This window comes from Enhydra lutris, unplaced genomic scaffold (genome assembly GCF_002288905.1).
Source record: "Enhydra lutris kenyoni isolate GAN:26980312 unplaced genomic scaffold, ASM228890v2 scaffoldscaffold3, whole genome shotgun sequence".
Taxonomy (NCBI): domain Eukaryota; kingdom Metazoa; phylum Chordata; class Mammalia; order Carnivora; family Mustelidae; genus Enhydra; species Enhydra lutris.
Genome location: NW_019154087.1, coordinates 41,406,465 through 41,430,351, shown reverse-complemented (window position 1 = coordinate 41,430,351; position 23,887 = coordinate 41,406,465). Strand labels below are relative to the sequence as shown.

General features: G+C 41.0%; 1 protein-coding gene across 2 annotated transcripts in view; it reads right to left on the bottom strand.

Moving 5' to 3' along the window:
• The window catches only part of LOC111155095 (hydroxysteroid 17-beta dehydrogenase 11), a 39,157-nt gene that overhangs the window by 4,214 nt on the left and 11,056 nt on the right, over positions 1–23,887 (bottom strand). For both annotated transcript variants that reach the window (XM_022515150.1, XM_022515158.1), the window contains 3 exons: positions 22,817–22,923; positions 13,751–13,888; positions 1,878–1,994 (listed from right to left, as the gene is read on the bottom strand). In XM_022515150.1, the coding sequence (XP_022370858.1) occupies positions 1,878–1,994; positions 13,751–13,888; positions 22,817–22,923 (362 nt within the window). The remainder of the gene's footprint in view (positions 1–1,877; positions 1,995–13,750; positions 13,889–22,816; positions 22,924–23,887) is intronic.

Genomic DNA, 23,887 nt, shown 5'->3' with positions numbered 1-23,887 from the left:
CAAAGTATAGGGGTTACACACAGTGATGAAAACAGGTGAACTTCCTTCCCTCATAGACTTACATTCTAAGGGACTGTAGTCACTGAGTGCTTATGAAATGTAACAAAAATAATGCTAAATATATCACAGGTTTTAACCTGGTTATTCCCAGGAGATCCTTGAGTTTTACCACCTAAACTTCTAAGGGATGTACAACTATAGCTCCTAACAATAGGGGCTAAAAAGCCTGACATGTGTCATGTATGCTTTTGATCTCTTGAAATTTCTTCAGTTCCTAGGTCAAGTCATTCTCAAAGTACAATCTTGAACCAACTGCCTGTGACAGTTGCCTGTTAAAATACAGATGTCTGGGTCCCAACCAAAATATCCTATATTAAATCCTTTAGAGGTGAGATCCAAAGCATCTATTTTTAAAAATTATCTTCCCAGGGTGCCTGGGTGGCTCAGTCAGTTAAGTTTCTACCTTTGGCTCAGGTCATGATCTCAGGGTCCTGGGATCAAGCCCCATGTCGAGCTCCCTGCTCATGTGGAACCTGCTTCTCCCTCTCCTCCCTGCCTGTGCTCTCTTCCGCTATCTCTCTCACTTTCTCTTAAATAAATAAATAAAATCTTCAAAAAAAAAAAATTATTTTCCCAAGCGATCCTGATATCCCACCATGTTGCAGAAGCCCAACTGTAGGAACAGAGAACAAGAGGCTGGCTGGCTGGCTGGCTGGATTCCTTCTTTCCTTCCTTCCCTCTTCTAACCTAAGTCACCTCTTCACATTCCTCTCACGACCTGGACCAGCCTAGGTGCCACACAGTGTTCCCATGTAACAAGGCAATGTGTTATCAGGAAGGTAGTTAAGCCAGTGGGTTCCAATCTTGGCTGTACATGAGAATCACTTGGAAAGTTGTATCTCTCAGAGACCAGCCCACACTCCAGGCCAATTACATCAGTCGTGGGGAGCAGGTCCCAGGCCTTAATATTTTGAAAACTCCGAAGCGAATTCCAACATGACCAAAGCTGAGCACTACTGCCCTAAAGAAATACTTCTCGAATTTGAATATGCATTCAAATCAGCTGTGGATCCTACAGGAATGCAAACTCTGACTCAGGATATCCAGAGATTCTGTTTTTCTAACAAACCCCCAGGTGATGCTGAGGCCACTGGTCCATGCAAGTAGTAAGACTCAAGGATCTTTAAAATTATAAGTGTATTTAACAATCCCTATCCCTCAGTGTGACTTTGCACAAAATAGGAGCTTGATGATTATCGTTGTGTATTTAGATGAATACCTAAAACCTAACTATGGTCTCTTCCAATATTGTTGTTCTAGGATTCCATTATGTAATAATGCTTAAAAACTATACTTCTCTATAGTCATTCATCCAAGAGACAAGACTTTCAGAAATATACACCTTTCGTTCTCTAGAAAGAACACTTAAAAACTTGTGGAAATTATTGAGTTCATTTACTCAACTGCTATACAAACACTGCTTCAAGGATTAACAAACGTGGTTTTAGAAACTGATGTGGATTGGGATGCCCGGGTGGCCCAGCTGGTTAAGCGTCTGCCTTTGGCTCAGGTCATGATCCCAGGGTCCTGGTACTGAGTCCCACACCAGGTTCTCTGGTCAGAGGGGAGTCTATTTCTCCTTCTGCTATTTCTCTTGCTGCTCCCCCTGCTTGTGCGCTCTCTCTTTCTCTCTCTCTCTCTCTCTTTGACAAATAAAAATCTTTAAGAAAAAACAACTGATAGACGTTGAAACTTACCTTTTTTTTTTAAAAACTTAATTCCATTTAATTGTACTTTATCACATGTCTGGTTTAAATCTAAATAAAAACATGTAATACATAAATCTTCTAACGCTGATAAATGTAAATGTCACTTACTTTTCCACCACTGTTAAAAAGCTTATAGAAGATGGAATAAAAATCATTTTCTGCTCAGTCAGGATCCCATTCATCAGCCTGTCTACTACTTCCTCAGGTTCCAGGGTGGGTCCCAAACTGAAATCAGAAGCAGTCGTCAGCAAGAAAACATTTCACGGAAGCATCTACTTCAGTTAGGTGCTGAACAAAGAAGTTAAATTACCACAGGAATTGTAACGTAACAGCCTTGTAGCGTCTGGCCCATTAGAAGTGCTCAAAAATAGTAGCTGCTTTAGCATGAATAGTAACAACATCCACTTATTTGGTGCTTATCATGTACTATGCACTGTACTAAACACGCTCCATAGGTCCTCTCACTGAAGTTTGCAACAATCTGTGACAGAGAGACTACAGTCCCTATTTTGCAAATGAGAATTATGTAAGTAACCAGGAGTCAAAAATAACTGAACTGGGTTAGGACTGACAAATTCACTTCTAAATCTTTAGAAGTTTTGGAGCACCCGGGTAGCTCAGTCAATCAGGCGTCCGTGCCTTCAGCTCAGGTCATGGTCCCAGAGTCCTGGGAGGGAGCTCCACATTGGTGGGCTCCCTGCTCAGTGGGAAGTCTGTTTCTCCCTCTTCCTCTCCCTCTCCTCCTGCTTGTGCTCTCTTTCTCTCTCCCTCTCTCAAATAAATAAATGAAATCTTAAAATGAATCTTTAGAAATCTTGGGGAAAAAGTCAAATATCATTATACAAGTTTTATTATATACCAAGACTCATCAGCAAACAATTTCTAAAGTGTCAGAGAAAATTAAAATATAAAAATGTGTCTGGCTCCTAGTATCCAAAATCTATAAAGAATTATCAAACTGGAAACCCAAAGAATAAATAATCCAATCAAGAAGTGGGCAGAAGATAGGAACAGACATTTTGCAAAGAAGACGTCCAGATGGCCAACAGACACATGAAGAAGTGCTCAACATCACTCAACCTCAGGGAAATACAAATCAAAACCACAATGAGATACCACCTCACACCAGTCAGAATGGCTAAAATTAACAAGTCAGGAAACGACAGACGGTAGTGAGGATATGGAGACAGGAGAACCTTACTATCTTGTTGGTGGGAATGCAAGCTGGTGCAGCCACTCTGGAAAACAGCATGGAGGTTCCTCAAAAAGTTGAAAATAGAGCTACCCTACGACCCAGCAATTGCACTACTGGGTATTTACCCTAAAGATACAAATGTAGTGATCCAAAGGGACACCTGCACCCCAATGTTCATAGCAGCAATGTCCACAATGTCTATAGTTTGATGTCCATCAACAGATGAATGGATAAAGAAGATGTGGTATATATATATACACAATGGAATATTATGCAGCCATAAAAAATGAAGTCTTGCCATTTGCAACAACATGGATGGAAGTAGAGGGTATTATGCTAAGCAAAACAAGTCAATCAGAGAAAGACAATTACATGACCTCACTGATACGTGGAATTTAGGAAACAAGGCAGAGGATCATAGGGGAAGAGAGGGAAAAATGAAACAAGACGAAACCAGAGGGGAGACAAACCATAAGGGACTCTTAATCTTAGGAAACAAACTGAGGGTTGCTGAAGGGGAGAGGGGTGGAGGGATGGGTTAAGTGGGTGATAGACACTGGGGAGGGCATGTATTGTAATGAGCACTGGGTATTATATAAGATTGATAAATCACAGACCTGTACCCCTGAAACAAATAATATATGTTAATTAATTGAATTTAAATTAAAAATAAAATAAAAATATTTTTAAAAACAAAACAAAACAAAAATGTGCCCAGCTCTAGGTCCTTCATCTCCATAGGGAGCCCTTATATTTACTAAGTCTTGATTTACTTTTCAGCCTTATTACTTAGTTCCGTATTGCATCCTCACTGTATAGTCACGCTGGCATACTAACAATGGAGTAGCAGGAGGTCTCCAAAAGGTGGCCTTTGCCATCTGCGGGTTAGATCATGTGCACTTAGGATGGTGTTACGCAAGAATTGGCCCTCAGTTTTTAAAATTTTGGTGGTGACTTAGAAAAAAAGATACATAATTAATTACACTCATGAAATCTGCCAACATCACCGAACTATTTGAGTAACATTCTGGGGAGGCAGATTTTTAAATGTGTGTGACTAGTTAAGAGAAGTGAGACAAAAAGAATTGGATGAGATTTGTTAGGAACAAACATAGAATAGTTCATTTGGAGAGAAAAAATATGCAGTGAAGTAAGATCAGGACAGTTGAGAAGTATTATATACTATATATATAGCATTATATAGTATAGTATTATATAGTACTATATAGTATATATATAGTATTATATAGTATAGTATTATATAGTACTATATAGTATTATATAGTATTAGTGTGTGATATATATATATATAAAATTCTACAGTATTGTACTTAAAAGTGAGCATGATTCCTAAGTGGAATATAAGAAACAATGCAGAGGATCATAAAGGAAGGGAGGGAAAACTGAATGGGAAGAAAACAGAGAGGGAGCCAAACCATGAGAGACTGACTCTTGACTCCAGGAACAAACTGAGGGTTGCTGTGGAGGAGGTAGGTGAGGGGATGGGGGTAACTGGGTGATGGGCATTAAGGAGGGCACGTGATGTAATGGGCACTGGGTGTTATACACAACTGATGAATCATTGAACACTATATCAAAAACTAAGGATCTGCTATATGTTGGCTAATTGAATTTCAGTTAAAAAGTGAGCATGATAATTGAATATATGAAGGAGAGCAGAGTTTAAAATATATATGGTATGATCTTTCATTCTCAGCATAGGGCAGTCATTTATGAAAATACTGTGCTACTCCTGGATCCTGAAGTATTACATAGGAAAAATGTGGAGATGTAACAGAAGAGGAAATGTAATAACAAAGATGACAGCTTTTGGTCCAGAGGAGGTAAAAATGAAGGGCAATCGAAGCCTGAAGAAGACTAAGCCCTCCTTTGGCCTGTGGTATAAGCAGAGCGCCAACAAGGATGAACTCAGAAACTGAAAGATGCCTTTGTGCCTTCAAGTGTTCAGGAGGAAATTCACTTTCTAGCATACTGCTACCAGACTTCACTATTCCCACGCTCCATGAAAACGCACAGACACCTGTGTGTGCAGTACAGCATACTTCCCCACTCACACTGTGGCCTTGTGAACCTACCGGTCAAATGGTGTTGCACTGACTAAACGCTTCTTAGTGTACTTGATCGCTTTACTCAAAGTCTCAGCCTCTGCCAAAGAAATTTTCATTGAATTTAATGGCTGGCCAATACCATGATTTTTTTTTTTTTTTAAAGATTTTATTTATTTATTTGACAGAGAGAGATCACAAGTAGACAGAGAGGCAGAGAGAGAGAGAGAGAGAGAGAAGCAGGCTCCCTGCCGAGCAGAGAGCCCGATGCGGGACTCGATCCCAGGACCCCGAGATCATGACCTGAGCCGAAGGCAGCGGCCCAACCCACTGAGCCACCCAGGCGCCCCCAATACCATGATTTTTAAAAGGCCAAAAAGAAAAGGCTTTCAGAAAATACTATCATGGCAGAATAAAATCTTAATCATTAAAATATCAGTACATGGAAAATTATTTTTCCCTGACAGTCTAATATTAATAAGAGTTGCAAATCCTATTAAATAAATGCCCATGATGGATTTTGTAGAAACTGTCCCAAAATACTCCAGGCCTCTCTGTTGGTGTAGGGAAGGAGAATGCATGTGGGGGTACAGGGATCCTTAGGGACAAAGAGTATTTTCAGGTAGAAGGACTATGTTTATCTAGCTACCACTTAAGTGGTTGAGTAAGTTTTCTACTCTTCAACATTTAGAGGTTTTGGTTTTTGTATCTAATCTGAAAATGGGGTTAATGCAGTGATATGCTAGTAAATGTTTTGCAACTGGCTCTCTAGGGCACAGAGCTCCCCATTTTGTAGCATTTCCTTTCTATGGTGTAAATACTCTCATCAGGGTGGATTTCAAGCTCTCAACGCGGTGTCACTAAATGAACATAAGCTGGCTTCAGCAGGCCACTGCTCATGTGCATGGAAGCACTGTACACAGTCACACTATACAAATGTTGTAATCTTCTTACATAACATTTTCTTTTGTATGGTACTAGGCTACAAAAACTATTATCTTTGTGTAGCACAGACGAAAATTAAACTCTTAAAAAATTTTATGGGGCTGCCTGGGTGCCTCAGTGGGTTAAGCCTCTGCCTTCGGCTCGGATCATGGTTTCAGGGTCCTGGGATCGAGTCCCGCATCGGGCTCTCTGCTAGGCGGGGGGCCTGCTTCCTCCTCTCTCTCTCTCTCTCTACTTGTGATCTCTCTCTGTCAAATAAATAAAATCTTTTAAAAAAAAATGAAAAAATTTTTTATGTATATTTCATGTAGGAGAGTAGATGTTTTTAAAAGGATATTGAACAAAAATTCTTGGCTGTCAAAAAATCTAAAAAATTCAGATTATGCTACACTGTTGGGAATGGAGGGAGAAAACTTATGTGAGGAAAGAATATTTAATTAAAAATTGTTCATATACATAACAGAGCTCCAAAATACATGAAGCAAAAATTGACAGAATTGAGGGAAAACACAGTTTAAAAATAAGAACTGGAATCATGGGGCGCCTGGGTGGCTCAGTGGGTTAAGCCTCTGCCTTCGGCTCGGGTCATGATCTCAGGGTCCTGGGATTGAGCCCCGCATCAGACTCTCTGCTCAGCAGGGAGCCCGCTTCCACCTCTCTCTCTGCCTGCCTCTCTGCCTACTTGTGATTTCTCTCTCGTCAAATAAATAAATAAAATCTTTAAAAAAAAAAAAAAGAACTGGAATCATATGGTTTTGCTTACTTGTGGAGCATAAGGAATAACACGGAGGACATGTGGAGATGGAGAGGAGAAGGGAGTTGGGGGAAACTGGAAGAGGAGACGAAGCAGGAGAGACTGTGAACTCTGAGAAACAAACTGAGGGTTTTGGAGGGGAGGGGGATGGAGGTTGGGTGAGCCTGGTAGTGGCTATTATGGTGGGCATGTATTGCATGGAGCACTGGGTGTGGTGCATAAACAATAAATTCTGGAACACTGAAAAGAAATAAAATAAAATAAAATAAGAACTGGAGACATTAATCTTACTTTCAACAATGACTTGAACAACTAGACACATTAGCAAAGAAATAGAGAACTTGAACAATAGTATAAGCCAACTGGACCTCACAGCATCTAGAGAATGCTCCATCCAAAAACCTTCTTCTTAATGGCATACAGAACATCATCCAGGACAGACTGTACGTGAAACCACAAAACAATTCTTGTGAAATTTTTTAAAAAGACCAAAATCATACAAAATATATTCTCCAACCACAACAGAATAAAATCAGGAATCAGTAACAGAAGGAAAACTGGAAAATTCACGAATATGTGGAAATTAACCAGTGGGACAAGGAGGAAGTCACAGGAAATTAGGAATAGTTCGAGATGAGTGAAAGAATACAACATATCAAAATTTATGGGATGCAGCAAAACCAGTGCTCAGAGGGAAATTTATAGCTATAAGTTCCTACATTTAAAAAAACCTGAGATCTCAAGTCCATAATCTAACTTCTCACCTTAATAAACTAAAAAAAAAGAACTAAATATAAAGCAAGCAAAATGAAAGAAATCATGATTAGAGCAGGGATAAATGACATGGAGAATAGATTATAGTAGAAAAAATAAATGAAACCAAAAGTTGGCTCTGCGAAAAGATTAACAAAATTAACAAACTTTTAGCTAGACCGACCAAGAGAGAAGACAGATAATTATGAAAATGAGGACATTATTGCCCACCTTACAGACATAAAAGGGGTTATAAGAGAATACTATGAACAACTGTATACCAACAATCAGATAATCTAGAAGAAGTATACAAATTCCTAGAAACACATAAAGCACTAAAACTAATTCAGGAAAAAATATAAAATCTGAGTAACCTTTAATAACAGATTGAATCAGTAACCAAAAAAACCCCAAAAAAACAAAACAAAACAAAAAACCACAAACCCCCGCCGGCAAAGAAAAGCCCAGGACCAAATGGCTTCACGAGAAACTACTCAATGTTTAAAGAATTAACACCAGTCCTTCTTAAAGTTATAAGCCAGAATTACCCTGTAACTAAACTAAGATATCACTAAGAAAGACTAAGGTATCACTAGAAAACTAAATAACAGTATCTCTTATGAGTATAGATACAAATATCCTCAACAAAATCCAGCATCAAACCAAATGCAGCATCATAGTAAAAGGATTATAAAGGTTGCTGGGTGGTTCAGTTGGTTAAGCATCTGCCTTCAGCTCAGGTCATAATTCTGGAGTCCCTGATTAAGCCCCGTGTCAGGCTCTTTGCTCAGCAGGGAGTCTGCTTCTCCTTCTCCCTCTGACCCTCTTCGCTTGTGTTCTCTCTCTCTCTCTCTCTCAAATAAGTAAATAAAGTCTTAAAAAAAAAGAGCATTATATACCATAGCCAAATGAGATTTACTGCAAGAATGCAAGGTGGGGGCATCTGGGTGGCTTGGTTGGTTAAGCGTCCAATTCTTGGTTTCAACTGAGCTCATGATCTCGGGGTCGTGAAATTGAGCCCTGCCATCAGGCTTGGTGAGGAGTCTGTTTGAGATTCTCTACCTCTCCCTCTGGCCCTCCCCTCAGCTCCCCCCCCCCTCTCTCTCTAAAATAAAATAAATAAAAAGAACACACAAAAAACTCTAAGAATGCTAGGTGGTTCACCATATAAAAATCAATCATTATAATGTATCATATGAAAAGTCCCACATGATCATCTCAATAGGCACAGAGAAAGCATGTGATACAATCCAACATGCTTTCATGGGGGAAAAAAAATAGCACTCAACAAACTAGGAACACAGGGAACTTCCTTAAGCTGATTTCGCAAGTGCTTGTACGCTGCAGCTTGATTTGCATAAGCAGAGTGGAGTAAAGAAAATGTCAGGACTTACTAAATATGAAAAGATGACCATCAGCTTTTCTAATAATCAAAGAATATTAATATAACACAGGGTGCCTGGGTGGCTCAGTGGGTTAAGCCTCTGCCTTCGGCTCAGGTCATGATGTCAGGGTCCTGGGATCAAACCCCACATCCAGCTCTCTGCTCAGCAAGGAGCCTGCTTCCCCTCTGCCTCTCTGTCTGCTGCTCTGCCTACTTGTGATCTCTGTCTGTCAAATAAATAAATTAAATCTTTTAAAAATATATTAATATAACACAGAAGTACTTTTTTATTCATCATATTGACAGAGATTAAACGTGTATTGGGGTCTGGGTGGCTCAGTTGGTTAGGCATCTGCCTTCGGCTCAGGTCATGATCCCCGGGTCCTGGGATGGAGCCCCACATTGGGCTCCCTGCTCAGTGACGAGCCTGCTTCTCCCTCTCCTTCTGTCCCTCCCCGTGCTTTTGCTCTCTCTTTCTCTCTCTCTCAAATAAATAAATAAAATCTTTAAAAAAAATAAACTTGTGCTAATATTCAAAGCTGGCAAAGGTAAGGGGAATGGGGTATAAAGTACTCAGGAGAATCCTGAAGGGCAATCTAATAAATCTATCAAAAGTAAGTAAGTTCCTACTCTTTGCAATTTCATTTAAAAAAAAAAAGTAACAAAATGGTTAGAAAAGTGAGCAAAGATACATACGCACATCTACATATATACACTGCAGGGGTCCCCATTATTTTTTTAAATGTCACTAGTACAGCTTTGCCAGAAGAGGGCACTCTTGCCCACAAGGAAGGTTAGTTTGGGCAACCCTGTCCTGGGAGCAAGGTTAAAAAACTCAAATACAATTTTAAGAAATATGGTGTCTGTTTTTAACTGCCAAAAAACAGCCTGGGTGAAAAAAACTGACCCAAATGTATCAGGGCGCCATGAGGGTTTTCCTCCTGAAAATAATGGAGGAAACTGGCAAATCTTATCCTTGAGGATGGAACTCACCTCTTCCTTTCACCCTTACTTTTAATTATAATGGACTCTTTAAAAAAAAAAAAGTTATTTATTTTTATTGAGAGCTAATCAACACATCATATAACACATATAACTTTAAGGTGTATGATGTGTTGATTTGATACATTTATATATTGCAATATGATTACCATGGAATTAGCTAACACCCCTACCACATGATTGATTGTGTGGGGGGGTCATGGGAACAATTAAGATCTAGCCTCTTAGCAACTTTGATGTTTATAATACAGTATTGCTGTCTACAATCACTATGCTGCATACTGAAACTCCAGGAGTTATTCATCTACTGGTTACAAGTTTATGCTCTGAAATGATTAGCTCCCTAGTGCTCCCACCCACCGCCCCACCACCACCACCCCCCCGGGCTCCCATCCTAGCCTCTGGCAACTACTGTTCTACTCTGTTTTTTTATGAGTCCAGCTTTTTGAGAGTCCACACATAAGTGAAATCATATAGTACTTGTCTGACAGGTTAGTGAAGTTTTATCTTCTTTCTATTCCTCCTGGTCAGCTCTACTCCTCAGGCCCCCATATTAATTTGTCCTTTATGTTCTTTCTTCAGGGTCCCATTAGGGTTTACTTGTTTAATACAGATGAATTAAAATACTGGCCTTCTGAAGTAAATATGCTCACTTTTGTTTTCTAACAAAATTGTATCTTAAAAATAGGCTCTTGGGGGCACCTGGGTGGTACAGTCGGTTGGGTGTCCAACTCTTGGCTTTGCTCAGGTTGTGATCTCAGGGTGATGGGATCAAGCCCTGCACTGGGCTCCACTCTCAGCCTGGAGTCTACTTGGGTTTCTCTCTCCTCCCAATGCCCCTCTCCCTGTATGCTCTCTCTCTAAAATAAATAAATTTTTAAAGATGGGCTCTTGGGCAATTTGATAGATTCTTCAGGGGGTGTGAGATCTTTGGACAGCTACCAAATTTCCACCTGATGTTGACTTTCTACTCTACCTGTGGGTAGAGATATTTAGGTTAAGGTGTTTTTAAATAGAACCTGCTATTTTCCCTAAGTGCCACAATGCATATTTTTCATTAACTTAAAATATATTTCCATTAAAGGAGATGAATGGGGGGAAAGAGGGGAAAAATTTGAGAAGGCAAAATAAAATTTAAAAATGGAATCTAAGGGTGCCTGGGTGGCTCAGTTGTTAAGTATCTGCCTTCCGCTCAGGTAATGATCCTGGTGGTCCTGGGATCGAGCCCCACATCAGGCTCCCTGCTCTGTGGGAAGCCTGCTTCTCCCTCTCCCACTCCCCCTGCTTATGTTCCCTTTCTCACTGTCTGTCAAATAAATAAATAAATAAAATCTTTTAAAAAAAATCGAATGTTAGCACAGTAGATAATCTAAAAGTAGATCCAAATAAATATGCAGGTTTATTCTAAAGATGGCATTTCAAAGCACTGAAATAAATGATATAGTATTTAACAATAGTACAAAATAACTTATTAACTATTTGGGAAAAACAAGCAGGACCATGACCTTATTTCTTAAAGTAAATATGTGTGGAGCAAAGGTCTAAATGTGACAATGCAACCATAAAAGTACTAGAAAAAAGATATAGGTGGATAATTTCATAAGCTTGGGAAGAGGAAGACCTTTATAAACCCCTCGCAGAACCTAAAGGCCATGAAGGGAAAAAAAAACCTGAGAAGTTTTAATTTAAAACTAAATAAAAATAAGTTTAACGGCAAATAGCCAGCTGGGGAAAAATATATGCAACATCTATGACATATAAAAGGGCACCTTGAATGTACAACACACTCCTAGATACCAGTTTCAAAACTCGATAGCTCAGTAGAAAAGATGAGCAGAGGCCATGAAACAGGCAACTCACAAAAGAAGTCAAACTACTGAAAAACCAAAGAAAACACCTGAATCTAGCTACTAGGTCATCAGGAAACAAAGACGATCCTTCACAGAGGGAAAAGGGCAGAACAACCGCAGCAGGCAGACCAGTGAGGAAGTAGGAAGTGGAGGTGCTCTCCCTGCACCGTGGTACAGGCTCGTGCAGCACTCCCCAGGCAGCTGGGCAGTAGACAGGAATATTAAAATTTGTATTACCCTCTGACCAGTAACCCCACTTCTAAAATCTACCCGAAGGATGGGTGCCTGGGAGGCTCAGTCGGTTGAGCGTCTGTCTTCAGCTCAGGAATGATCTCAGGGTCCTGGGATGGAGCCCCATGCCAGGCTCCCTGCCCAGTGGAGAGTCTCCTTCTCTCTCTGCCCCTACCCCGTTCGTGCTCTCTCTCTCTCTCTCACAAATAAATAAAATTAAAAAAAATTTCATTTCAATCCAATCCAGTCTACCTGAAGGAGATGGTACCAAAATGTGAAAATGTGTGGCATTAGGATGTGGTACTAGATCTCTGCCCTCCTCTGTCCCCTTCTCTCCCCAGATCCCTTAGTTCCCCTCCAACCTGGGGTGGGGGGTTGGGCAGGGAAGTGTGGAAGAGAAGCCCCAGGCCCAAGATTCCATCTGCTTTCCTTCCTGATCCCGGAGTAGGGGCAGGAAAAGAGGGTGGCATCCCCAGCCTCCAGCACTGAGGAAGAAGAGGGCTCCTAACCCCTGAACTCTGACCCCCCCCACCCACCACCTCCCTTTTTCCTCTGCGCCCAGGACTGGGCCACTTCTGGGTGGAGCAGTGGGTTCCAGCTTGGCTCACATCAAGAATGTAAGAACTACATACAAAATTTCTATTAAATTAAGCTTTGTGTCAAAAACAAAACAAACAAAAAACAGCTGTGCCAGGGGAAAAGATCACTAGTAGACACAACAGTTCAGATTAAGTAATCAATGCAATTTATGGTAAAACTCTGTATTTACTGACAGGAAATGACATCCACGACATACTGCTGAGGGAAGTTAAATACCTGACTTACAGCCTTCAGAACCCCATTGTAATATACACCATTTACATAAAATTCAGACATTTAAACAGTATAGAGAGAGATGTCTAGAAGGAAGTTCACCAAAATGTTGAGTATTCTGCACTGGATAGAGGGTTTCAAGGAAACTCAAAAAGAAACTTTCCTACTTATTTGTATTTTTTTATGTATGGGAATTTTCAAAAAGTACGTATCATGTTTATAAAGACATTAAAACTATTCCCAAAGAGGAGAAAAATTAAAAGTTAACCTCAGAACTGATCCTTTATAGTTTTATTTATTCATTTGTTTATTTTAGAGAGGGAGATGGGTGGGGGAGGGGCGGAGGGAGCGGGGAGAGAGAGACTCCTAAACAGGGTCCATGCCCGGCTCAGAGCCACATGCAGGGCTTGATCTTCTGACCCTGAGATCACGACCTGAGCTGAATTCAAGAGTCAGAAGTTTAACCACCTAAGCCACACAGGCGGCCCTGTCATTTTATTTTGTAACCAAGTAAAGACGTACTCATTTTGGAGGATAACCTCTATTACCAAAGAAAGGTGTTTTTCACCTTGGTCCTGGGTTATCTGTATCAGAATTGCTCATGGTGCTTGTTTAAGAGAGCCCCAAGGCTCCCTCCCCACCACCACCCTCTCCCAGCCAAATCCAGGCAATCAACCGTTCTGGGGATGGGACCCTCTACATGGTTCCCAAGCACTCCTGGGGAAATGTATGTATACTTAAGTCGGAGAACCACTGCCCAGGAAAAGAAAAAAAAAGGAGGATTAGCAAGTTCACCTGAGTTAACTCATATCTGTTTATATACATTCCCTCCCTCTGTCTCTCCACCTGTTTTCCCACACTGTATAGGAGCTGAAATTGAGATGAGCTAAGGGCATCAGATATCAGGTTTAAAGGATTAAAATATTTAAGAAAACCCAAAGAATGGCTGATATTCATGATAATCACCAACCCTCTTGTCTCAACTTACTCAGTACTTGGGTTTTTGAAGAAGCCAGTGTTTATGAAATTAGGGCAGAGACATGTTGTTTTGACTCCAGTTCTTTCTAAAGCAGCCAGTTCTTCAGTCAAAGCTTTATGAAATCCAACAGCAGCAAACTTGCTTGAACTGGAAATAAACAGAGAGAGGTCACAAAAGGAGTCAAGGAAGCTGCTGCATCTACTTAATTCAGCTGTCCGTTTTCCCAAGTTAAGTGTGCTCCTGGGTCTGGCCTCATGGCCATCAGCTGAATCTCAGGGTCCAGCCCTGACCTACTGAATCGGAACTCGCAGTATAGAGTCTCAGGTAAATTTATAGGCATTTAAGTCTAAGAAGGAGGGCACCTGGGTGGCTCGGTTGGTTAAGCATCTGACTCTTGGTTTTGGCTCAGGTCATGATCTCAGGGCCATGAGATGGAGCCCAGGTTGGGCTGTGCACTCAGAGCGGAGCTTGCTTAGGATTCTTTTTCCCTCTCCCTCTGTCCCTCCTGCTTGTGCTAAGTGCGTGGATCTCTCTCTCTCAAAGATAAATCAATAAATCAATCTTTAAAGTCTAAGAAGCATTGGCAAAGAACACTTACTACATCCCCACACCAATTACTGAAGTGAGAACTGAGTAGGTTCAAAGGTCTCGCTAGGAAAATTGGCAAAGTGTTTGCTTTTGTTGTTGCTTCCCTAAAAGTTAATGTCACCATAGCCTGTTAATTATCTAACATACCCAGGAATTCCTGGGAAAACTCCCCTGGACAACTCTTATTTTTCCCTTTAAGTTTCAACTTCACTTCCTCAAAGAGGCCTTCCCCTGACCTCTAGACTAAATTATTTCCGCACTATATAGTAATCTTCTGTTTTTCATGATAGCCTGTTTAGGGTTTGTGATTAAATATTCATTGGGGTGAATTTTTTTTAACATCTGTCCCTCATACTTTTACTAGAAGTTTCATGATTATTTTGGTTTCCAATAAATCCCCAGGGCCTAACACAGTGCTTGGTTTTATAATAGCTGCTCAATAAATATTTGTCAAATGAATGAATCAAAATGCAAAGCACTTCTTATCATTACAGCTCCTTCATTTGGGAAGAGAAGAAAATTAATCATATTCTAAGCAGATATTATTTTTCTAATTAGGTTTTTAAAAAATACCTTTATTGAGAATTAAATTCATATATCATAATCCACCCATTTGAAATGTACAATTCAATGTTTTTTGGAATCTGACATTATTTTAATTTTTAAAAATTGTGTGAAAATATATGTAACAAAATTTGCCATTTTAACCACTTTTAAGTGTGCAGTTTGGGGACATTAATTACCAGATTATTTTTCTGTAAGTCTGTATTTATTAGCGATTATACAAACTAGTTGTAAATTCTTGCCAATTAACCTGTGCTTTGGAAAATGCAAACCTGTGGAAAGTTCCCTCAACTTTTTTTTTTTTTTTTTTAGAACTCACACATATACTAAAAGCTTAAAAGATGGCTAGATTTACTTACGTTAAGATATAAATCTTACCTTGAAAATGACACAAAAATAATCGTATGTAAAATTGATCACTACCTGTCAGACATTGTCCTCGGTTATTCAGATGTATTACTGCATTGAATCTCCACAACGACTCTTTGCAATAGCTGTGGCTATGATCCCCATTTACCAGAAAGGAAATTGAGGCACTGGGGTGGGGGAGCTGGTTGGGTATAATCTGAAGCTGCCCCCGGTTGCCCACACAGGGTAGGGAGGCCAAAGAAAGAGGTGGACCACTCCGTATTGGTGGGTGGCAGGCTTAATAAGCAAGGAACTTGGGACACTCATCTTGGGCAGCTGTAAGGTGAGTAGATTCCCACGCCACCTGCCAGAATCTTTAAATTTTATATAGAGGCCTTAATTGGGTTCAGCATATATACCATCCAGATAGTCTTGACACCGATTTTCTTTTCTTTCCTTTTTTTTTTTTAAATGATTTTTATTTGTTTATTTGCAAGAGAGAGTGTGAGAGAGAGCGAGCACAAGCAGGGAGAGTGACAGGAGAGGGAGAAGCAGACTCCCTGCTGGGCAGGGAGCCGGATGTGGGACTTGATCCCAGTACCCTGGGATCATGTTCTGAGCTGAAGGCAGACGCTTAACCAATTGAGCCACCCAGACGTCCCTCAACACCACATTTCTATCTCAAGGCTGTGTCCCTGGGGCAGCTTTTGGGAACTGGGAAGGCAGTTGGATACTGTTCCAAGGACAGGGCGGTGGGGAGGAGCCTACAACTGCCTAGGTCCAGCTCGCAGGTCAGGTCTTCTGGACGAGCTCCCTCAACAGGGTTACAGGACTTGCCCAAAGACACAAAACAAAGTGGTAGAATCGGGCTTTAAATTGGGCCAATAAACCAGGCCTCTATAAGATGTACTCTAAACTTCATTAGCTCCCGCCCTAGTTAAGAGGCAAATGACAAACTGGTAAAGCAGTTGCAACAGGTAAGCCATGGGTAAGGGTTAATACAGGGAACTTTATAAATGAGTAAGACAGTACTCTAGTTGATAAGTGGCTGAAGGACATTAGCAGGAAAGTCACAATATAAAAATACCAATGGGTGTATGCATATAAAAATGTGTTATTTCAGGAATAAAATAAACACAAACTAAAACAAGTTGGGGGGGGCGCCTGGGTGGCTCAGTCGTTAGGCATCTGCCTTTGGCTCAGGTCATGATCCCAGGGTCCTGAGATCGAGCCCTGCATCAGTCTCCCTGCTTGGCAGGAAGCCTGCTTCGCCCTCTCTCATTCCCCCTGCTTGTGCTCCCTCTCTCCCTGCCTCTCTCTCTCTCTGTCAAATAAATAAATAAGATCTTTAAGAAAAAAATTGAAAAGATAAATAAAATAAGATGGGATTTTTGCCTAGCAGTAATGGTGAGGATATGAAGAAATTTTTATTTGTTAGAGTTGCTTTTCAAAGTACAGAATGTTTTCATTTTAAATCATTGAACTAGGAATCTTTTCTCTTTAAGCCTTCAATATATGTCTAAGCTTAAAAATAAAAATGAAAACAAGGGGCGCCTGGGTGGCTCAGTGGGTTAAGCCACTGCCTTCGGCTCAGGTCGTGGTCTCAGGGTCCTGGGATTGAGCCCCGCATTGGGCTCTCTGCTCAGCAGGGAGCCTGCTTCCTCCTCTCTCTCTGCCTGCCTCTCTGCCTGCTTGTGATCTCTCTCTGTCAAATAAATAAATAAAAATCTTTAAAAAAAAATGAAAACAAATAACAACAAAACGATGAGAGAGGACTTTCCACAGCTTTCTATTTTCCAAAGCACAGGCTAATTGGCAACTTTTTCTGGAAGGCAATTTGGCAAATGGTATCAAATTCATTAAAAATACACCATGCTCTTAGATCTAGTCCTTCTCTTACAAGTATTTATCCCAAAGAAATAATCAGTCGTGTTCCTAAAGATTTATATTCAAGGTTAGTCTCTGGGATATATAGTTCATGAAGGCCAATAGGTGGAGACCATTTTAAACGTGTGGAGTGGGGGCACCTGGGTGGCTCAGCGGGTTAAAGCCTCTGCCTTTGGCTCGGGTCATGGTCCCAGGGTCCTGGGATGGAGCCCCGCATCGGGCTCTCTGCTCCGTGGAGAGCCTGCTTTCTCCTCTCTCTCTACCTGCCTCTCTGCCTGCATGTGATCTCTGTCAAATAAATAAAAATCTCAAAAAAAACCAAACAAACCATGTGGAGTGGACAGCTGTTTGTTTTTGCCCTTTGGTATTCTTATTTCCTTATTCTGGAGACCTCACTCTGTCACTAGCCTGCCACAGGTGGCCCCTGTCCAGTGGCTGGGTCCACCTGGAGTGATCTCTGCAACTAGAGCGTTGGAAGGCATTGCTGAGAAATCACGGCTTTTCCCCCACTGCTGGCTATTGCGAGGATATCGCTTGGGAACTGCTGGTAGCTACCTCACCAGCAGACAGATGCAGAGAGCCTGCCTGATGCTCTGGAACCACAGAGCGGCGGTGGGGGGGACGGACCCTCTTCTGGTGCGAAGCAGTTTAAGCGTCGTGTCCCTCACAACCGAAAGAGTCCTGACAGATGAACTGCGCAACAATAATGGATAATTTGCACAAACAGTGGTACATATGTGCAGCGGCATAGCGTGCAAGAAATGAAAATGACATTGCACATATATGTATTAACATCCAAATGTTCATGTAAAATTTGGGGCCCCTGGGTGGCTCAGTCATTAAGCGTCTGCCTTCAGCTCAGGTCATGATCCCAGGGTCCTGGGATTGAGCCCTGCATTGGGCTCCCTGCTCAGCGGGAAGCCTATTTCTCCCTCTCCCACTCCCCCTGCTTGTGTTCCCTCTCTCGCTGTGTCTCTGTCAAATAAATAATAAATAAAATCTTTAAATTTAAAAAAGTCAAGGGACGCCTGGGTGGCTCAGTTGGTGAAGCTGTTGTCTTTGGCTTGGGTCATGGTCCCGGGGTCCTGGGATCAAGTCCCGCACCAGGCTTCTTGCTCAGCGAGGAGCCTGCTTCTCTCTCTGCCTCTGCCTCCCACTCTGCCTGCTTGTACTCGTGCTCTCTCTTTCTCTCTCTGACAAATAAATAAATAAAATCTTTAAAAAATAAAAATAAAAAAGTTTTAAAAAGCCAAGATTATGCAGGCAGATTTCTTTCTTTTTTTTTTTTTAAGTTTTTTTTTTTTTAAAATTTTTTTTTTTTTTTTGTCAGAGAGAGAGAGAGGGAGAGAGAGCAAGCACAGGCAGACAGAATGGCAGGCAGAGGCAGAGGGAGAAGCAGGCTCCCTGATGAGCAAGGAGCCCGATGTGGGACTCGATCCCAGGATGCTGGGATCATGACCTGAGCCGAAGGCAGCTGCTTAACCAACTGAGCCACCCAGGCGTCCCAGGCAGATTTTTTTCAATGCTTGACTACATACCTATATTTAAAATGTCCTAAAAAATTGTAACAAATGCTAACCATGATGATTTCTGCACGGTAAGACTATCAGTAGTTTTTTTCTCTTTTACTAAGTTGTATTTTCTGTTTTTTCTTAAGTGAACCAAAAGTGCAGAAGTACATAAAAGCTCAGAGTTAATGATGTTGAGCATATTAAAAGAACTCTGTATTTTTGAACTTCAGGGTGAATTTATTTTTAGATATATGTATATATGAAAGCAAAACGTGAGTGGATTTTTTCCCCTGCATTTTGCAATATTAAATCAAATTTCTTATTATTAATAACATGAATATTTCTTATCCCAATCATTCTTTTAAATAACATTTCATTATAAGCTAATAAAGGTCAGGACTTGATTTAGCCACGTCTTCCCACACCAGTGACTTTCATGATTGTAAATTGGCTCTTCAAGTTGACAAGATATATTAGCCAGAGTTTCATGGTACTTTTAAATATTTTCTTTTAGGGGTGCCTGGGTGGCTCAGTGGGTTAAGCCTCTGCCTTTGACTCAGGTCATGTTCTCAGGGTCTTGGGATGGAGACCCACCTGGGACGCTCTGCTCAGTGGGGAGCCTGCTTCTCCCCCTCTCTGCCTGCCTCTCTGCCTATTTGTGATCTCTCTCTATCTCTCTCTGTCAAATAAATAAATAAATAAAATCTTTAATAAAAAAATAAATATTTTCTTTTAAAAATCCAGATACTTTTGGACAAAATACTTAGCAAGCAGCCAAAAACATTTTAGAATAGAATTAAAAGGTCAACGTCTCTCACCACAAATCCAGTTCTGTGATCTTGGATTTTTCACATTAATCATTTAAAACTGTTGAACTGTAACTTCAAAATAATTGCAACTTTTTTTTCCCCCCCACATAGGTGATTGGAGCTGTAATAAATTATTTTGCTGTGGCTGTAGCAACTCAGGCAGGCCAGTGATGGCTAAAGGCTCAATTACAGGGAAAAGAACTGGGTAATTCCAGATCCCCTCTCATTTCATCTCAACACTGGGGAGCCAGAATATACAGGATTAGTTCCACCGAGGCAAACCATTCTGGAAGCTAAAATAAGAGGTGGGACTTTGCTGTTTTGTGTAACTACAGGGAAGCAGAATTAGATTGTAACACCAACAGGAACCCTCCTGTTATTGAACACTTATAGGACTCCAGATTCTGTCCTAAGTGCATTACATTATATGATTTAAACTTTACAGCATCCTGAGGATTTGGTTAGTTGCTGTGATTAGCTTCTCCTATGGGTGAAGAAAATGAAGCACAAAGGAGCTGAATAACTTGCCAAGGTCACACATTAGTAAGTGATTGGGTCAAGATTCATAACCATATGATCCACAACAGTTCCATCCTGCAAACAACCCAGATGTTTCTAAACAGTAGTATGGATAAATACATCGCTATCTAGTCACCTCGTGCATACCAGGCAGGCAAGAAAATGATGAATCCGTGGCTACCAGCAACAGCCAGGACATTCCTCACACACACAGCATGAATCCCTGTGTATAAAGATCAAAAGGGGGCAGAATTCATCTGTGGTGTGACAATACAAATCCTTCGAGAAGGAGAAAGGAACTGCGGGTTGGGAAGAGTTCTAAGGTCTCAACCTATTTTTGGATCTGCATGGGGGTTACACAGATGTGTCCACATCACAGTAGCTCATTGAGCTGCACATTTATGACCTCTGCATTTTTACCAATCAATGTAGGCTATACTTCAATTAAAAAGTTTGTTATAAAAAAGCAGTGTATCAGTTATATCGCCCAGTTGTTAACAATAACCACAGATAAACACTGCTTTCTGCTGGGAGGAGTCTTCAGTGTGTCTCTGTGAAAGTTCTATCATTGAGCAGATGCTGAGCACAAACCAGAGTCAAGTGAATCCAAGACAGCTGCGATCACGAAGGATCACAGACTGCAGCAGCTCGGGCCACGTGCAGCCGAGGAGGCAAAGAAGAGTCCGGCAGGGGCAAGCAAGCCGCCCCTCCCCCACAAAGCCGGAAGTGCACAACGCACTTGTGTGCTGGCGACCCTGCCTTTCAGCCCAAAGGGTGCCTTTGTGTGAAGAAGACAAACCTACTCCTCTTCTCAAGTGACTTTACTGCCATCTCCTGGAGAATCTTTCGAGTTTAAAGGGACCCGAACATGAACAGTGCAGCCTAGAATTGTGTAGTCTGCAATCCGCACAACTGTGTGTGTATCGTTCCTGCTTTAAGACTCGGTGAGATCTTTTACTTCTGCTGAAAGTACTACCAATAGTGACCAAAATAAATTTGTTTCTCATGCAAAACACATTCTCTCTTGATTTTCACTGCTGAACATTCAGTGGAGTAGAATCAAGTCCGAATCAAATGAGCTACAGTATTTACTAGGGCAAAGAGAAGGAGAAGGCATGATTGCCTTACCAGCCCCTGCTGGACTCAGATTCTCTTGGCCTCTCCCGATTCCTGGCGACTAAGAACCTGGCAGGGGAGCAGGGTGTCACGTAGTAGCTGAGAAGCAACACCTGCCGCTATCCTTCGTTCATCACGTGCAGGAATGCCAAATCGTATCAGCCTCAGAGGGCCAGGGGACAATCACCTAACTTCTACTGGCCCTGGACCACAGGTCTGTCCTGTGATTGCCTCAGCAGTCCTTTCATCTTTTAGAAAAAAACCTCAATCCAAGTCTGCGTTCATTTTAAAAACTATTAGAAAACAAACACATGCTAAAAAAGAAAGAAAATATAAATGAATAAAAGGAACAAAATAAAATTACTTATCATTACCAAAGAATAACCACTCTCTAGGTGTGGTCGGAGGAAAATAGCTTGGTATATATGTGTCCTTGGGAACTTATGAAATGCAAGATACAGATCTTTTATACACACACACACACACACACACATATATACACACATATGTATATATTAGATAAAAACAGATACTCACCCATGCCAATGTTTATAAATTTATATCCATACAACTATATCTGTTGTTTCTAGAATTTAGATACTTACTTAATTCCAAAATGGCAGAAAACAAATTTGAGCATATCTGTACATTTATTTGACAATACATATTATTTGAACAGTAATTCAACATTTTAAGAGTCATTATTTGCTAAAATATAGAAATGGCCAGGCACTGATGGGGTGTGTGCAACCTGTAGGATCCCCTGGGCTATGGTGGCCTCACTAAGCAATTCTCCACAGTATACAGTGGAACACACCATTCTTCTTACAGTAAGTTCTTCAGGTATTATAATGGCATGGGTTTTTTTTTTTTTTTAAAGATTTTATTTATTTATTTATTTGAGAGAGAGAGAGAATGAGAGAAAGAGAGCAAGCGTGACAGGGGAGAGGTCAGAGGGAGAAGCAGACTCCCCGCCAAGCAGGGAGCCCAATGCAGGACTCGATCCTGGGACTCCAGGATCATAACCTGAGCCGAAGGCAGTTGCTTAACCAACTGAGCCACCCAGGCACCCCGGCATGGGTTTTTAAATGGGTAACTATTATGATTCTTTTTTTACAACAATTTCACTGTTTGGATGCTTTTACTACTAGAATTCCAGATTATACTCTTTCACTTTATACTGTTTTGTTCCCATAAAATTACTTTATTAAAATTTATTATTAACTTTTATTCATGGTACAAAAATATTCCTCTTCTTTTATCACTTCTTGCTGCTAAAAGGGATGAAAAATGCTTTAAGAGCTGGCTTCTAGGAGCGCCTAGGTGGCTCAATCGGTTAAGTGTCTGCCTTTGGCTCAGGTCATGATCCCAGAGTCCTGGGATAGAGTCCCGAACTGGGCTCCTTGCTCAGCAGAGAGCCTGCTTCTCCCTCTTGTGCTTGCTCCCTCTCTAGTGCTCTCTCTTTCTCTCTCTCTCAAGTAAGTAAACAAAACATTAAAAAAAAAAAAAAAGAGCTGGCTTCTAATTGGATAACTTCCCTGCAGCCACCTCTAGAACGGTCAGCCTGGAGGGGATTAATGGTTGATAATGCTGTTGTGCAAGAGACTTTGTGCTACTTTCTATTTGGGCAACTTCAAGTTTATCATCATTAATGGTAGTTTTCATTAGACAGAATAAGAAATCACACACAAGTTAAACACAGAAACAAGTTAAGGGAACACAAGCTCACTTACCAGTAAGCAAGTAAGAAGGGGACCCCAATATGCCCAGCTGCTGAAGCCACAGTGACAATATGGCCGTGATTATTCTTCATCATCGCTGGAAGAAATGCTTTTGCAGTCTAGCAATAGTGTTTATGAAGAAAAAAAGATATACTGTTATTTCGCATTTGCAGACCCACTGGGAATATTTCCAAACAAAACTATATTTTGTTAACATTTTTCCTAAAGGGGGAAAAAAAACCCAATTAATTGCCAAATGTGGCAAATTAAGGCACCTGGATATGATACCTAGATTGGAAAAACTAAGCAAAGCAATGGATACTGAAAACTTTGAGAATCCATTTCACTACAATTGTGAACTTTTTTTTTTAATTGTATTTATTTATTTGACAGACAGAGATCACAAGTAGGCAGAGAGACAGGCAGAGAGAGAGAGGAAGGGAAGCAGGCTCCCCGCTGAGCAGAGAGCCAGACGCGGGGCCCGATCCCAGGACCCCGGGACCACAACCCGAGCCGAAGGCAGAGGCTTTAACCCACTGAGCCACCCAGGCGCCCCCAATTGTGAACTTCTAATAACCCCTGAGCCTCTATGTCTTTTGTCACTGATGTTTTCTATCATTTCATATATTGAATAGATATAGTAACTAGAGTTATCAAAGAATTTATGTATAATGTGAAATTGTTAGAAAATAGTTTGGATATGTCATCAAAATACTGAAATGAATAGCAATCTTCCAGTAGTCACTGAACAGTTCATGCAATGAATATTTATTGAGCACCTACTATGTGACGGGGATTCAAAACATTAAGGCAATGCCCTACATCCTAATAAAGGCAGAAAGACAGGCAGATTCATCAGTTATAAAGATGTACTGGGTATCTTTAGCCTGGGTGGCTCAGTCCCTTAAGCCTCTGCCTTTGGCTTGGGTCGTGATCCCAGGATTCTGGGATCAAGCCCTGCATGAGGCTCCCTGCTTGGCGGTGTTTGGTGGGGGGCTGGTTGTCCCTCTCCCTCTGCCTGTCACTCTGCCTACTTGTGTTCTCTCTCTGTCAAATAAAAAATAAAATCTTCAGGGGCGCCTG